Source organism: Cervus elaphus, chromosome 1, assembly GCF_910594005.1.
Source record: "Cervus elaphus chromosome 1, mCerEla1.1, whole genome shotgun sequence".
Classification (NCBI taxonomy): Eukaryota; Metazoa; Chordata; class Mammalia; order Artiodactyla; family Cervidae; genus Cervus; species Cervus elaphus.
In genome coordinates this window covers 64,436,381-64,451,582 of record NC_057815.1, presented here as the reverse complement: position 1 = coordinate 64,451,582, position 15,202 = coordinate 64,436,381, and the positions used below count along the sequence as shown (strand labels likewise).

The window sequence follows — 15,202 nt, the reverse complement described above, 5'->3', positions numbered from 1 at the left end:
TAGTTCTTCACTTTCTGCTATAAGGGTGGTGTCCTTTGCATATCTGAGGTTATGGATATTTCTCCTGGCAACCTTGATTCCAGCTTGTGCTTCATCTGGACCGGCGTTTCTCATAATGTACTCTACACAGAAGTTAAATAAGCAGGGTGATAACATACAGTCTTGATGTACTTCTTTCCTGATTTGGAACCAGTCTGCTGTTGCATGTCCAGTTCTAACTGTTGCTTCCTGACTTGCATATAGATTTCTTAAGAGGCAGGTAAGGTGGTCTGATATTACCATCTCTTTAAGAATTTTCCACAGTTTGTTGTGATCTACACAGTCAAAGGCTTTGACATAGTCAATAAAGCAGAAATAGATGCTTTTCTCTTGCTTTTTCGATGATCCAATGGATGTTGGCAATTTGATCTCTGGTTCCTCTGCCTTTTCTAAAACCAACTTGAACATCTGGAAGTTCATGGTTCACATACTGCTGAAGCCTGGCTTGGAGAATTTTGAGCATTACTTTACTAGCGTGTGAGATGAGTGCAATTGTGTTAGTAGTTTGAGCATTCTTTGGCATTGCCTTTCTTTGGGATTGCAATGAAAACTGATCTTTTCCAGTCCTGTGGCCACTGCTGAGTTTTCCAAATTTGCTGGCATATTGAGTCCAGCACTTTCACAGGATCATCTTTTAGGATTTGAAGTAGCTCAACTGGAATTCCATTACCTACACTAGCTTTGTTTGAAGTGATGCTTCCTAAGGTCCAGTTGACTTCACATTCCAGGATATCTGTTTCTAGGTGAGTGATCATACAGTCTTGATTATCTGGGTCATGATCTTTTATTGTGTATTCTTGATCTTTTGTGTATATACACAAGATCTTTTGTGTATTCTTGCCATCTCTTCTTAATATCTTCTGCTTCTGTTAGGTCCATACCATTTCTATCCTTTATTCTGCCCATCTTTGCATGAAATGTTCCCTTGATATCTCTAATTTTCTTGAAGAGATCTCTAGTTTTTCCCATTCTATTGCTTTCCCCTACTTCTTTGCACTGATCACTGAGGAAGGCTTTCTTATCTCTCCTTGCTGTTCTTTCAAACTCTGCATTCAAATGGGTATATCTTCCCTTTTCTCCTTTGCTTTTTTCTTCTTTTCTCAGCTACGTGTAAGGCTTCCTCAGATAGTCATTTTGCTTCTTTGTATTTCTTTTTCTTGGAGATGGTCTTGATCCCTGCCTCCTGTACAATGTCACAGACTTCCATCCATAGTTCTTTTGGCACTCTATCAGATCTAGTCCCTTAAATCCATTTCTCACGTCTACTGTGTAATTGTAAGGGATTTGATTTAGGTCATACCTGAATGGTCTAGTGGTTTTCCCTACTTTATTCAGTTTAAGTCTGAATTTGGCAAGAAGGAGTTCATGATCTGAGCCACAGTCAGCTCACTGTCTTGTTTTTGCTGACTGTATAGAGCTTCTCCACATTTGGCTGCAAAGAATATAATCAATCTGATTTTGGTATTGATCATCTGGTGATGTACATGTGTAGAGCCTTCTCTTGTGTTGTTGGAAGAGGGTGTTTGCTATGACCAGTGTGTTCTCTTGGCAAAACTCCATAAGCCTTTGGCCTGCTTCATTCTGTACTCCAAGGCCAAACTTGCCTGTTACTCTAGGTGTTTTTTGACTTCCTACTTTTGTATTCCAGTCTCCTATAATGAAAAGGACATCTTTTTTGGGTGTTAGTTCTAGAAGGTCTTGTAGGTCTTCATAGAACCGTTCAACTTCAGCTTCTTCAGCATTACTGGTCTGGACATAGATGTGATACTGGTCTGGGCATACTGTGATACTGAATGGTTTGCCTTGGAAATAAACAGAGATCACTCTGTTGTTTTTGCGACTGCATCCAAGTACTGCCTTTCTTTGCCTAACTCATTTTCTAGCAAGGACCAATGAAATGATAAATTATCTGACAACTTTAATGGTTTCAGTCAACTAGTATCTGAAACGTAGAGTTTAGGCAGAGATTATAGATTTGGAGATTTCCTTTCCTTAGCTTCTGACCTGCATTTTCAGCTTAGTATCCTACTAGTCCCTTTGCAAAAGAAGTCAAGGTTGCCCCATACCTGACTAATTTTCTCACAAACTGTACATCTGATGAATTCCAATTCCACTACTAGGTGGAACTAGTAGTAAAGAACCTGCCTGCCAAATGCAGGAGACATGAGAGACATGGGTTTAATCCCTGGGTCGTGAAGATCCCCTGGAAAAGGAAATGGCAACCCGCTCCAGTATTCTTGCCTCAAGAATCCTACAGACAGAGGAGCCTGGTAGGCTACAGTCCATGAGATCACAAAGAGTTGGACACACTTGAAGTCACTTTGCACACATGTATCTCTCCTCATGTAATTATATGGAAGCAACTGTTCATATATATGACAGTGACCTCTGTGCATTGATGAACCCACTGAACTTGGCTCATGTGCTCATACCTTGACAGAGTCCATGTCCAGTGAATATGGATTCTGGTTTATCTGAGAAGGTGTAAACTTGGAATCACTGATGGTAGCCATTTTCTAACACATGAACTTGGAACTCTTTCACAGTAGAAGAAGCAAATTAGGAAAATGGTATAAAGAAACTATCTGGCTCTCTGGCCCCAGTTCATTTAGAATACCTAGGTACATCCCTGTTATTAAGTTCTACAAGATATACCTCTATATTCTTCTAATATACCCTCTGTTGTTAAGCTAGTTGGAATAAGGTACTAATCACCAGCTTTTTGTTTCTAAGCAACAGAAATTTAGGCAATGTGAGTTTGTCTTTATTTCCCCCTTTCAGAAAGTTTTAAACTGAATAGTCGGTATATGTTATAAGAAAGAGATTTCATATATAATAGATATGTCTATATATTTGACTCTGTTACATTAGAAAATCTTAATAAAATATAATTTTATAATAAGTGCTGATGAAAAATTACTGTATCTGAGTCTTTATCTTCTTTCTACTGACGGGAAAACAAACCCTCTAATTTATAGAGGGTACTGAAGATTAAACTAAAAATGAATAGAAATTACATAAAACAACATTTGACATACTGTATATACCTAAAAATATACCCAATAAAATTTTAATTTCATAATTTTAAGGGGTATTTGTAGGCACTATTGAAACTGTGAAAGTGAAGTGAAGTCGCTCAGTCATGTCCGACTCTTTGTGACCCTGTGGACTGTAGCCTACCAGGCTTCTCCATCCATGGGATTTTTCCAGGCAAGAGTACCAGAGTGGGTTTCCATTTCCTTCTCCAGGGGATCTTCCCAATCCAGGGATCAAACCCAGGTCTTCTGCATTGCAAGCAGACACTTTACCCTTTGAGCCACCAAGGAAGCCCCTAATGTAGATCAGTATTCATGTAGTAACTTTTCCAAAGAGATTTGATACTTAACAACTTAGTAACCATACATTTTGCTAACATTTATATTATTTACTTCCTTAGAATGTTTTCTTTTTCTGAAAATCAAAGAAGTATGAATCCATCCCTAAAAATCATAATGAGTTTCCATCCGCTTGCAACATCATAACATAAAACCAAATCAAGACAGTGACATGGTTAAGTATATTTGACAAGATTTACATTTTGACAAATCATACTGTTCTGTTTCCACATGCAACCCACTGACTTGGCCACATCCATTAAATTAAAAAAAAAATTATTAGATGCATTAAAGAATCTGATGGCAAGCAACAAAGGGATAGTCCAGCCAGCACTTAAAGCAGAGATTTCTTGCTGGTATTTCCATTAGAAGCCTATCTGCCAGCTTTGTGTTTCTTTCACTTTGGAATTCACTGAAGCCAGCCAAGACCCACTGCTAGTACTCAAATACTGAACTTCATACTTCCAAAAGTGGACTGGTTCTCCGCCATGGCTACCCCAAACAGAAAGCCCTGTGCTTCTCCCAATATATTCAAATATGACCCCTGACCTATTATATAAAGCAACATATGCTCATTTAACTATAAACTGGGACCCACAGTAGACTCTCAGTGTTTGGATTTTTTAGAGATTACAACCAATCCTTCTTGAAAAAAAAAATGGAGATTAGATTTTCTGCAAGGAGTTGGGAACTCAGGGATTCTTGGCCTTTGTCTCCACCTTTTGCAGGACACAAGCATTTTACCCTTTGAAAAGCTTTCCCCCTCAAGGCTCAGGCATTGCATCACTTGGTTTTTCTGCCAGTACAATATATGGATGGGCAAAGCTCATTCCTATCTTCCAGTGAATGATCACATTAAACTGCAGGTACAGCCCTAGGCACTCCAGGAGCAGTGCAGCTTCTACCCTCCACATGGCTACCTACCTCTTCCCCTTCTGGACCACTTTTGTAATTAGTCATTAAATACATTTTTGAATGGGATTGTAATTAAATAACATTCAGTCTTTCATGCCCCTATGTGGCAAGAAGAGGTTATTTTTGTTTTGATTCTAGGCATATGAATGAAAAGTTCCCTCACTTAAATATTTATATATGCACACACACTGCCAGACTGCAACTGCAATGGTGAATCAGACACAAAAGGTTCTTGTTCTTTGGTTTTTTGTTTGTTTTTTTCACAGTGTCCATACATTTTTATCAGAATACACAGTCATTAAGCATTATCTGTGACTGCTTTCTTACCACAAGACAGAATTATGTAGTTATATTGGAGACTATGTTACCCACAAAACCTGAAATATTAAGATACTTTAGACAGAAACTTCACTGACCCCTGTTCTAGATCAAAATTTTAATAGTTATGAAGGGAAATCAATTGGAATTTCACGTAATATATAGATTAAGAAGAAACAATATCTTTTCAATATTGAATCTTATCAAAGGACAAAATATATTTCACTTATTTAGATTTCCTTTCATATCTCTTAGTAGCATTTTATAATATTTTTCCATCTAGTTCCTGTATATTACTTCTATTAAATTTATTCCTGGAATTTTTGGTGGTGTTTTTGTAAATACAGTGTTAATGGGATCTTTTCTTATACTGTGTTTTTTCCCTGTATCTGTGACTATGTGTATATACTTTCTTTATTAAAAAAATTAAAAATATACATACTCATTATAAAAAGGGATCCTCATTCTTAGAAGAGAAGTATAAACAACTACCCTAGAGGAAAGAATTTTCATACACTTAAGACCTTTTATCTTCTTGGCTGGTCTTGAAAATCAGACATTATGATAACACATAATAGGTTTAACCTTAATTCTTTTAACAAGTAATCATAACATACAAATCAGCTTATAAACAGAAAAGCAAACAACCCAAAGATTACATTACAAATGAAGCCATTCCATTCCTTAATTCATTCAAGATTTTAATGAATTCACCTAATAATCTTCATTTTCCAGGAACCTTCCAAGATTTGTCTTAATAAAAGCACAAAAAGAACACCACTGCTTTGGCCCCTGGCATGCCTGCTAAGTTTCCATGGACATAACTGGAAGCACTTCCTACAGATCCATTTCTCCACTCAATGCACACTACCCCAGGGAGCCACCCTCCCACACACAAAAAACATGTTCCCTCTAATATAGAATTGTCAACGCTTTGCCAGGACCAGTGTGTGACTTACCAGTTCATTCCCTTCCAGGCAGATGATGGAAAGCTCTCCTCTTCTGCTGCTAATAATGTTCAAGAAGTAATTTCGAGGCACGGTGGGCAGAATGAGTTTATTTCTCTATTTTGGCCTGGTTCACCTACTTCATATGTGAACAACCAATACAATTAAGGTAGATTTTTTTTTCACTATTCTTCATTATCAGATTTATTTTCCTTCTGCCTGTACCTAACCTAGTATCTAGTTTGTTGCCAAATCCTAACTCAACAGTCACTACCTTCAAACTTAAAACTATGTCAGAGGTTGCGTTACACAGCATCAGTGTGTATACATAATACATAATGTATATATTGCAGCCCCTGCAACAGGCAAAGCCCATAGTTCTCATATACTTGCCTCACAGTTTGTTTCCAGCACAACCATTCCCACATCATATTTTAAAGACCTGTAATGAATTATTTTTATCGCATACAACAATCACTCTAAAGGGCCAATTGCCTAACTATATAGTCTTAATTCTCCTTCATTATAATATATGGCATTTTGTACCTAGTCCTATCCTTTCTCTCCACAATTCCCTTCTGTTTTCCTCCTTTTGTCATATATTTAGAAGAAAGGAAGGCAGAATACTATGTAGTTATCAGAATCATGAAGTACAAAGACCCAAACTTTAGCCTAAGGAGATTGTGAGTGAGCTTTCCTTTCAGTGCATTTGTTTTACATTTTTCAAAATCGAACTAATCTTGGACCTTTTGTTTTCCTTTCAGAATACACTCTGTATTCTTCTAACTCTTAAGTATCCTCTGAGGATCTGGAGAAACAAAGACTCTTTAACCATTAGGCATCTGCATGTTCCTACAATCTGGAACACTCTGGGGACCACAGCACAAACAAAAATCAGTCTCTGGAGAAGTTACAGTGTTTGGCTGCTGGGCAGAGGCCAGGGAAAGCTGGGGTGTCCAGGGGAAAAGCAGGGTGATAGAGAATCTACAGGGGGAAGAGGACTCTTAATGGGAGGTCTCTGAAAATGACAAAACTCCTCACCATGCATCCATGTTGTTCATATATGATCTCATATTGCTTGTCCTGAAGGATCTTATATAAATCCCCTTTCTTTTGAGTGGAAGAAATGTGGACAACCAGAGGAAGTCAAATAGAGAAAATTCCAGGCATGTGGGTAACTGACCTGGGGACTGGGTGTTGGGCTTGAAGTCTCAAAGCCAGAGCCATCCTAGATAGGAGGATATAAGCTCTCAACCCCACTAAAATGGGCTAGTCAGGGCTGGTGGGTACTGCTGATAGCAAGTTCACATCCTGGAAATCATGGGACAACTGGGGAGAGAACAGGAACAGGAACACATGACTATTTTGATTTAAAGCTGAGAGAGGAAGGGGTTAGTCTAACTTTGTGATAATCGAGACAGCGTTTTCAGGGACCAGGGGAATTTGAGAGAATAGAAACTGAACAGTAGGGCTTATTAGGAGCACGTGCTTTTTGTCCTAGAGAGGGGAGGCATTGGTTTATCATAAACACAAAGGCTTCATTTGAGTAAATTATGCATTCCTGCTTTTACCTTTAAGACAATCTTCATTTGAATTGAGTATTTTCAATCCTGTAAATAGGAATAATAATTCTCACCTATTCTTTGATTTCATTATTGAATTAAATGATTGTCTAAGTTCTTCTTTAGTAATTCACTCTCCAGCTCTTCATGTGAATGTCTCTGTAGAGTTGCAGGCAGAGGCAGGTTGTGGGCTGGAAATGTTTTAGAAAAACTTGGCCATAACATGAAGAAGAGTGCACCTCAAGAACCAGGAAGCAATTGTATATCTTGATCTGGATAGTAGCCATGGGTTATGCTCACGTCCTCACAGATAAAATTTTATCAACTGTCCATTTTACAGTATGTATATTTCAATAAAAAATTAACCCCAAAATATGAGACCAAGAAGTAATGTTAAATGTTTTGGATAGGGTAAGTAAAATTTAAGACTGAAAGCACTGGATTGAAACAGTGAAAAGTGTTGATGGACTGAAAACATCCTATCAACATGTCACTGATAGAGATCATCGTTGATCTTAGCAAAAAATTTTTCAGTAGCAATAGACTGAAGAGTAAAATAATAAGAAAAAAGGACCAACCAGACCAAATGTCATTGGAAAGGACTAACAAGATATGTAAATGTCTAGCAGTGCTAATCAAGAAGAAAAAGTAATGAGGGAAATGAAGCCTCAAGGGAATGAAAGGTAGGACCTGCTACAAGTTGGAGAGATGGGCAGGCACCAGCTGACTGTCCTCAGAAGAAAAGTGGCTTTATACAGAGCAGGGATGCAGAGGGAAAGATCTGGGATCAGAGGTGGGTGGGGGGAGGAGGCAGTATGGTTCCTCAACCTCATTTTTTATTCTTTAAGGGATAATGCTTAACCTTGAGTCTGTGGCATCCAGGAAACACACAGCAATCTTAAAGATGTACTGAATAAGTCTTTTTCAGTCTGTACTATCAGTCTACTTCAAAAGGCTTTCCCTTCTCTTCTCATGATCTATCACCCAGTGGCTAGACACAGCAAGGTTCTCTGACCATGAAAACAGATAGTTTGGCCACCTGATATGAAGAACTGACTCACTGGAAAAGCCCTTGATGCTGGGAAAGATTGAGGGTGCAAGGAGAAGGGGGCGACAGAGGATGCGGTGGTTGGGTAGCATCAACTCAATTGGCATGAGTTTGAGGAAACTCCTGGAGATAACGAAGGACAGGGAAGCCAGACAAGCTGTAGTCCATGGGGTCACTAAGAGTCGGACACGACTTAGCAACTGAACAACAATTACTTTATTCAGTCTGTTCCATTATAAGGCATTTCTTATGTTTAGTGTTTTGTTTGTCTGTTTCAATGAAGACCATGGTTTGCAATCATATTCTTGAAATTTGACTTTTTAAAAAACGTATGAGGTCTCTTGTAAAGGCTGCTGTTGGTAGCTAGGTGTGGGGTCAATCAGTGGTAGGCTCTCCAGGCAGCTACTGGAAGGGGCAAATGCATGTCATATGGTTAGCATTGAGAACCACGTAAATGTTGGTCTAACATTTGATTAACATGCTTGGTTAACAGGAGAATATGCTACAGTAGCTGATGGGATTTTGAGGCCAGTACTGTCAATCTGATTGACCCAATTTTTCAGGAAGAATCCAAGCCTAATGAGAAACAATCAGAAAGAATCAAGTAAAGGGTTTCCAAGGATATGGAAAGGTCTCAGCCTGAAAGCCTCTTCCTGAGGGGACGGACAGGATGTTATAAACAGCGGTCTAGTCTTAAGACTTGGCAAGTAAGCACTCTTTATTTAAGGTTGCCTGGACACCTGGGATAGAGTTCTTGGGCTTTACTTGAGTATTGTAAAGTCAACATAGTCACACAATATCCATGTGTTTACCCACTAGCCTGAGGCCTTGAGAGATCCAGTATTAGGGCAGTAAGCATTTGAGGAGGAAAAGATGCAGTATGCAATGTGTTTAACCTCAGGAAGTTCATTGTTTCATTCAACAATGATTAAATATTAGGAACTTACCATACAGAGATTAAAAAAAAAAAAACTCTTTCCTCTGATTTCTCATTCATTCAACTGTTTGCTATGATGAGTACACGTATTTTCTCTTAATGGATCTGGGCAACAGAACTCTGGGTCACACACTTGGTACAAGTTATAAGGCCATGGGCAAGACACACATAATTGAATGAAGTCCCAGGCAGAGTACTGGAATGGTCAATTTAGATCCCTCAGAGGTCAGCATAGGAGATTCCATAAGTTCCTAAGTTACCTAATTTAGTTCTGGCAGGGGCTGGGGGAGGTGGTAGAGAAGAAAAGACTTTCCAAAGGAGGTAGTTCATGAGCAGGCTTTTGAAGAATGAATAGAAATTAGTAAGGCAAAGAATACTGAGGAGGATGTAAGGGGGAATAGGATAACTTTGTCACATGTGGATTCCTTCATCCTGTGGTGCGCTGAATTGAGAATATAATCAGGCTTTCCTAACATCAGAGCTGGGAACAATCTTCTGGGATTGCATTCTTACCTAATTTTATACATTAACAGGAAAGCAGTCTCATCTGTGATGATGGAGTCACCCTACAACCATACAACGGAAGTCCCTGCCACCTTCATCCTGGCGGGTATCCCAGGTCTGCAGTCTTCACATCTCTGGCTGGCTATCTCACTGAGCATCATGTATACCACAGCCCTGTTAGCAAACACCCTCATAGTGACTGTCATCTGGATGGATTCCATGCTACAGGAGCCCATGTACTGCTTCCTGTGTGTTCTGGCTGCCGTGGACATGGTTATGGCCTCCTCGGTGGTGCCTAAGATGGTGGGCATCTTCTCCTCAGGGGACAACTCCATCAGCTTTAATGCTTGTTTCACTCAGATGTATTTTGTCCATGCGGCCACAGCTGTGGAGACGGGGCTGCTGCTGGCCATGGCTTTTGACCGCTATGTGGCCATCTGTAAGCCCCTACACTATAAGAGAATTCTCACACCTCGAGTGATGCTGGGAATGAGTGTGACCATCACCATCAGAGCTATTATATCAATGACTCCACTGAGCTGGATGGTGAGTCATCTGCCTTTCTGTGGCTCCAATGTGGTTCTCCATTCCTACTGTGAGCACATCGCTGTGGCCAAGTTGGCTTGTGCTGACCCCAGGCCCAGTAGTCTACAGTCTGATTGTTTCCTCTATTATTGTGGGTTCTGATGTGGCGTTTATTGCTGCCTCCTATATCCTGATTCTCCAGGCAGTTTTTGATCTCTCAAAGAATGCTCAGTTGAAAGCATTAAGCACATGTGGCTCCCATGTGGGGGTTATGGCTCTGTACTACCTACCTGGGATGGCATCCATCTATGTGGCCTGGCTGGGGGAGGACATAGTGCCTTTGAGCACCCAAGTGCTGTTAGCTGACTTGTATCTGATTATTCCTTCAACCTTGAATCCCATCATCTACGGCCTGAAGACCAAGCAAATACAGAATCGAACATGGAGCTTGCTGACGCACTGCCTCTTTAACCACTCCAACTTGGGTTCATGAACACTTTGCCTGTTGAGCCCTTGAAGATTCCAGACAACTTCAAAGATGCCTTAGAGTTCTGTGGATCTCATTTGGTTCACCTGGTAGCATAGAAATTCCAAGATGAAACTGTGGAGGGTATTTTTGCCTACCTTTTCAATTTCTACCACGGATGTAAGTGAAATAATTTTCTGACAATGCTTTTTATGGTTTCAGTCACCTAGAAACTGAATCAGATATAAGTTTGGTGGAGAATATAGAGCTGGGATTTTTCTTTGCTTAGATTCTGACCAACATTTTCAACTTAGTATCTGACTGGACCCTCTGCAGAAGAAACCAACTGTTGGGTCCCCCATACCTGACTGGTTTCCTCACAATTGTTCATCTTGTGTGATTATGTGGAAGTAACTTAATATATAGGCCACTAACCTCTGGCCATTGATCAATCCACTCAACATGGGTCACATGCTCACACCTGGACCAGGGTACATCTCTAGTGAAAATGGACTTGATTTTATCTGAGTGGATATAAACATGGGATCACTGATGGTGGCCATTTCCTAACATGAGCTTGGAAAGAGAAATCTGTTCCACAGCAAGAGAAGCAGATGAGCAAAATGAGATGAAGAAACTGGTTAGAATTAATTTGGACCACCCAGGTACATATCTCTTATTAAGTTCTATAAGATATATCTCTATATTAAAATAACCACTATTGTAAATTTACCTGTAACTCAAACAGTAAAGAATCTACCTGTGCGGCAAGAGACCAGGGTTCGATCCCTGGATTGGGAAGTTTCTCTGGAGAAGGGAATGGCAATCCACTCCAGTATTCTTGCCTGGAGAATTCCATGAACAGAGAAGCCTGGTGGGCTACAGTCCATGGGGTCGCAAAGAGTTGGACACGACTGAGCGACTAACACACATTGTTAAAGCTGGTTGGAATACTGTATTAGGTTGGTACAAAAATAACTGCAGTTTTACACTGTGAATTTTAAGTCATCATAGCTAGACTAAAATACATCTTTATTAATCAAAATAAGAACCATTATAATCAACACATTTTTGCCAACGAGAAGTAAGTTTGTTTATTCCTGTAGTGTAAAAATCTGTGCTTCAAGACTGGATGAACTCTTTAAAGCATCTTCTGCCTCCTGCTGGTTATAGAATTGTCTTCCCTGCAAAAAGTAGTCAAGATGCTTGAAGAAGTGGTAGTCAGTTGGAGAAAGGTGAGGTGAATCAGGCAGATGAGGCAAAACTTCATAGACCAATTTGTTCAACTTTTGTAGCGTGGTTGTGTGATGTGTGATTGTGCGGTCGTGTGTTGTTGTGGAGTAGAATTGGGCCCTTTCTATTGACCAATGCTGGCTGCAGATGCTGCAGTTTTCAGCGCATCTCATCAGTTTGCTGAGCCTAGATTTCAGATGTAATGGTGTTGCCAGGATTCAGAAAGTTGTAGTGGATCAGACCGGCAACAGACCACCAAACAGTGACCATGACGTTTTTTTTTGGTGCAAGTTTGGCTTTGGGAAGTGCCCTGAAGCTTCTCGATCCAACCACTGAGCTGGTCTTCACTGGTTATCTGTGAAACCCACTTTTCATCACACGTCACCTGATCTAGAAATGGTTTGTTGTTGCGTAGAATAAGAGAAGACGACACTTCAAAACGATGATGTGCAGTCAGCTCATGAGGCACCCACTTATCGAGCTTTTTTACCTTTACAATTTGCTTCAAATGCAAATGACCATAGAATGGTCAATGCTGAGTTCTTTGGCAACTTCCTGTGTAGTTCTAAGAGGATCAGCTTCAACGATCCTCTCAAATGGTTGCTGTCAACTTTTGACGTCTGGCCACTATGCTCGTCCTTTTCAAGGCACTCATCTCCTTTGCAAAACTTGAATCACCACTTCACTGTACATTTGTTAGCAGTTGGGTCAAATGCATTGTTGATGTTGTGGGTTATCTCTGCTGCTTTACAACTCATTTGAACTTGAATAAAAAAGTCCCTTGAATTTACTTTTTGTCTAACATTAGTTATATAGTCTAAAATAAATAGAAACAGCAAGTAATAACTAGCAAAAAGTCATAAAATGATATATATGTACATTACAATGATGTATAAAATAACCACACTTGAGAATGTATCCCAATATCAAATGGTAAATTTCAACAATGCAAAAGCCCAATTATTTTTGCACCAACTTAATTTTTTCACCAGCTTTTTGTTTCTAAGCAACAGAGGCTAAGGCAATGTGAGTTTGTTTTCATTTTCCCCTTGCAGAAAATCTTAACTGAATAAGTCCGTATATGTTAAAAGAAAGATATTTCATATGTAAGAGATGTATAGACTTGATTCTGATACATATGAAAATCATAATAAAATATAATTTCCTAATAAGTGTTGATGGCAAGCTATTGTGTCTGAGTCTTTACCTCCTTTCTACTAATGGGGAAATAATGCTAATTCATAGAGGGTATTGAAGATTAAATTAAATTAAAAATGAGTGGAAATCACATAAAACAACACATGAAATACTGTATATACTTATACATATACCCAATAATGTTTTAATTTCATACTTTGAAAGGTAATCCTAGGCACCATTTAAACGTATTTCTGTGTAGATCAGCATTCATGTTGAAACTGTTCCAAAGCAAAGTGATGCTTAACATCTTAGCAGCTATAACTTTTTCTAATATTATGTACCTGCTTAGAATGTATTTTATTTCTGAAAATCAAAGAAGTAGGAATCCACCTCTAAAAATCAGATCAACCCCTTGCAACTCTGTAACATAAAACCATCAAGATGGTGTGATGGTTAAGCGTGTTTGGTAAGATTTCCATTTTGACAAGTCACACTATTCTCTCTCCATAAGCTACCCAGTGACTTGGTTATGCCTATTAAATCAAAGAATTATTAGATGCACTGCAGAACCTGATGGAAAGTGACAGAAGGATAGTCCAACCTGCATGCAAAACAGAAATTTTTTTTTTTCTGGCATTTCCATCAGAGCCCTGCCCTGCCAGCTTTGTGTTACATTCACATTGGTATTCTCTGAAGCCAGATAAGACGTTCTCAAATATCAAACTTCATACCTCCCAAAGTGGACTGGGTCCCTGCCATGGCTACCCCAAACAGAAAACCCTGTGCTTCTTCCAGTATATTCAGATAGAACCTTTGTCTTAGCAGAGGAACATATGCTCATTTAACTACAGACTGGAACCCTCAATTGACTGTGTTAGAATTTTAAGAAATTATAGCCAATCTTGCTTGAAAAAAAGGGAGATTGGTTTTCCTGTGGAGAGTTGGGAACCCAAGGATCGTCCCTCTGTCCACATTTTGTAGAACCCAAGTGTTTTACCCTTTGAATAGCCTTTTCTCTAAGGGCCAGACATTGCAACCCTTGGTTTCTATTTTCTCTGGCAGCAAAACAAAGATGAGCAAAGATTATCCCTGGCTTGTAGTGAATGATCACACCAACATGGAGGTACAACCCTAGGCATTCTAGGAGCAGTGAAGGCATTCTGCCCTCCACATGTCTACCAACCTCTTCCCCTTCTGGACTTCTTTTGTAATTAGCCATCAAATAAGTTTTTTTTTTTTTTCTTTTAGAATATCTTTTTTTTTTTCCATTTATTTTTATTAGTTGGAGGCTAATTACTTTACAATATTGTATCAAATAAGTTTTTGAATGGGATTGCAATTAAATAACATTTGGTCTTTCATGCCCCTATGGGGCAAGAAGAGTTTACTTTTGTTTTGATTCTAGGTATATAAAAGAAAATTCACTGAACTTAAATATTTACAAAAACATACTCAGTGCCAGAATGGAGCTACAATGGTGAACTGAACAAATAAGATTCTTATTCTTAGAAGATTATTGTCAGAAACTACCCTAGAGACAAGGATTGTCATACACTTAAGACCTTTTATCTTGCCTGGTCTTAAAAATCAGACATTATGATTAACACAGTATGTTTAACCTTGTTATTCTTCTAACATGTAACCATGGCACCCAAATGAGCTTATAAATATAAAAACGGAAACAAAATAATAGTCCAAAGAGCACATTACAAATGAACACATTCTACTCCTTATTTCTTCCTAAGTTTGACTGAACTCACCCAGCAATTCTTTTTCTAGGAAACTTCCAATGTTTGTCTTAAGAAAACCATCATTAAAGAACAACAGCATTTCAGCCCCTAGCCTCTCTGAGAAGTTTCCAGGGACATAACTGGAAGCACTTCCTACATTCTATTTCCTACATTCTATTTCTCAAGTCTATACTCACACTTACCCAGGGAATTCCCCTGCCCAGCCCCCCTATACACACACAGACAAGGTCCTTCTCATGTAGATCAGCTCAACCCTTTGCCAGGACCAGGTGTGTGACTTACCAGTTCATTCCCTTCCAGGCAGATGATGGAAAGTTCTCCCACTCTGCTGCTAGCGCTCAAGGAGCAACTTGGAAGCATGGTGGGTAGAATGAGCTTATTTCTCCACGTTGGCCTGTTTCACCTCATTTACATGTGAACAACCAATACAATGACATCAGAAA

The 15,202-nt window shown here is 39.2% G+C and overlaps 1 protein-coding gene across 1 annotated transcript; it reads left to right on the top strand.

The window, feature by feature from the left end:
* Positions 1–9,671: 9,671 nt before the first annotated feature.
* On the top strand, positions 9,672–10,675 carry LOC122703717 (olfactory receptor 52I2-like). Its single transcript, XM_043918186.1, is given in 2 exon segments — positions 9,672–10,291; positions 10,293–10,675. Coding segments are annotated over 2 exon segments (969 nt in total). The 5' UTR covers positions 9,672–9,692; the 3' UTR covers positions 10,663–10,675.
* Positions 10,676–15,202: the final 4,527 nt, after the last annotated feature.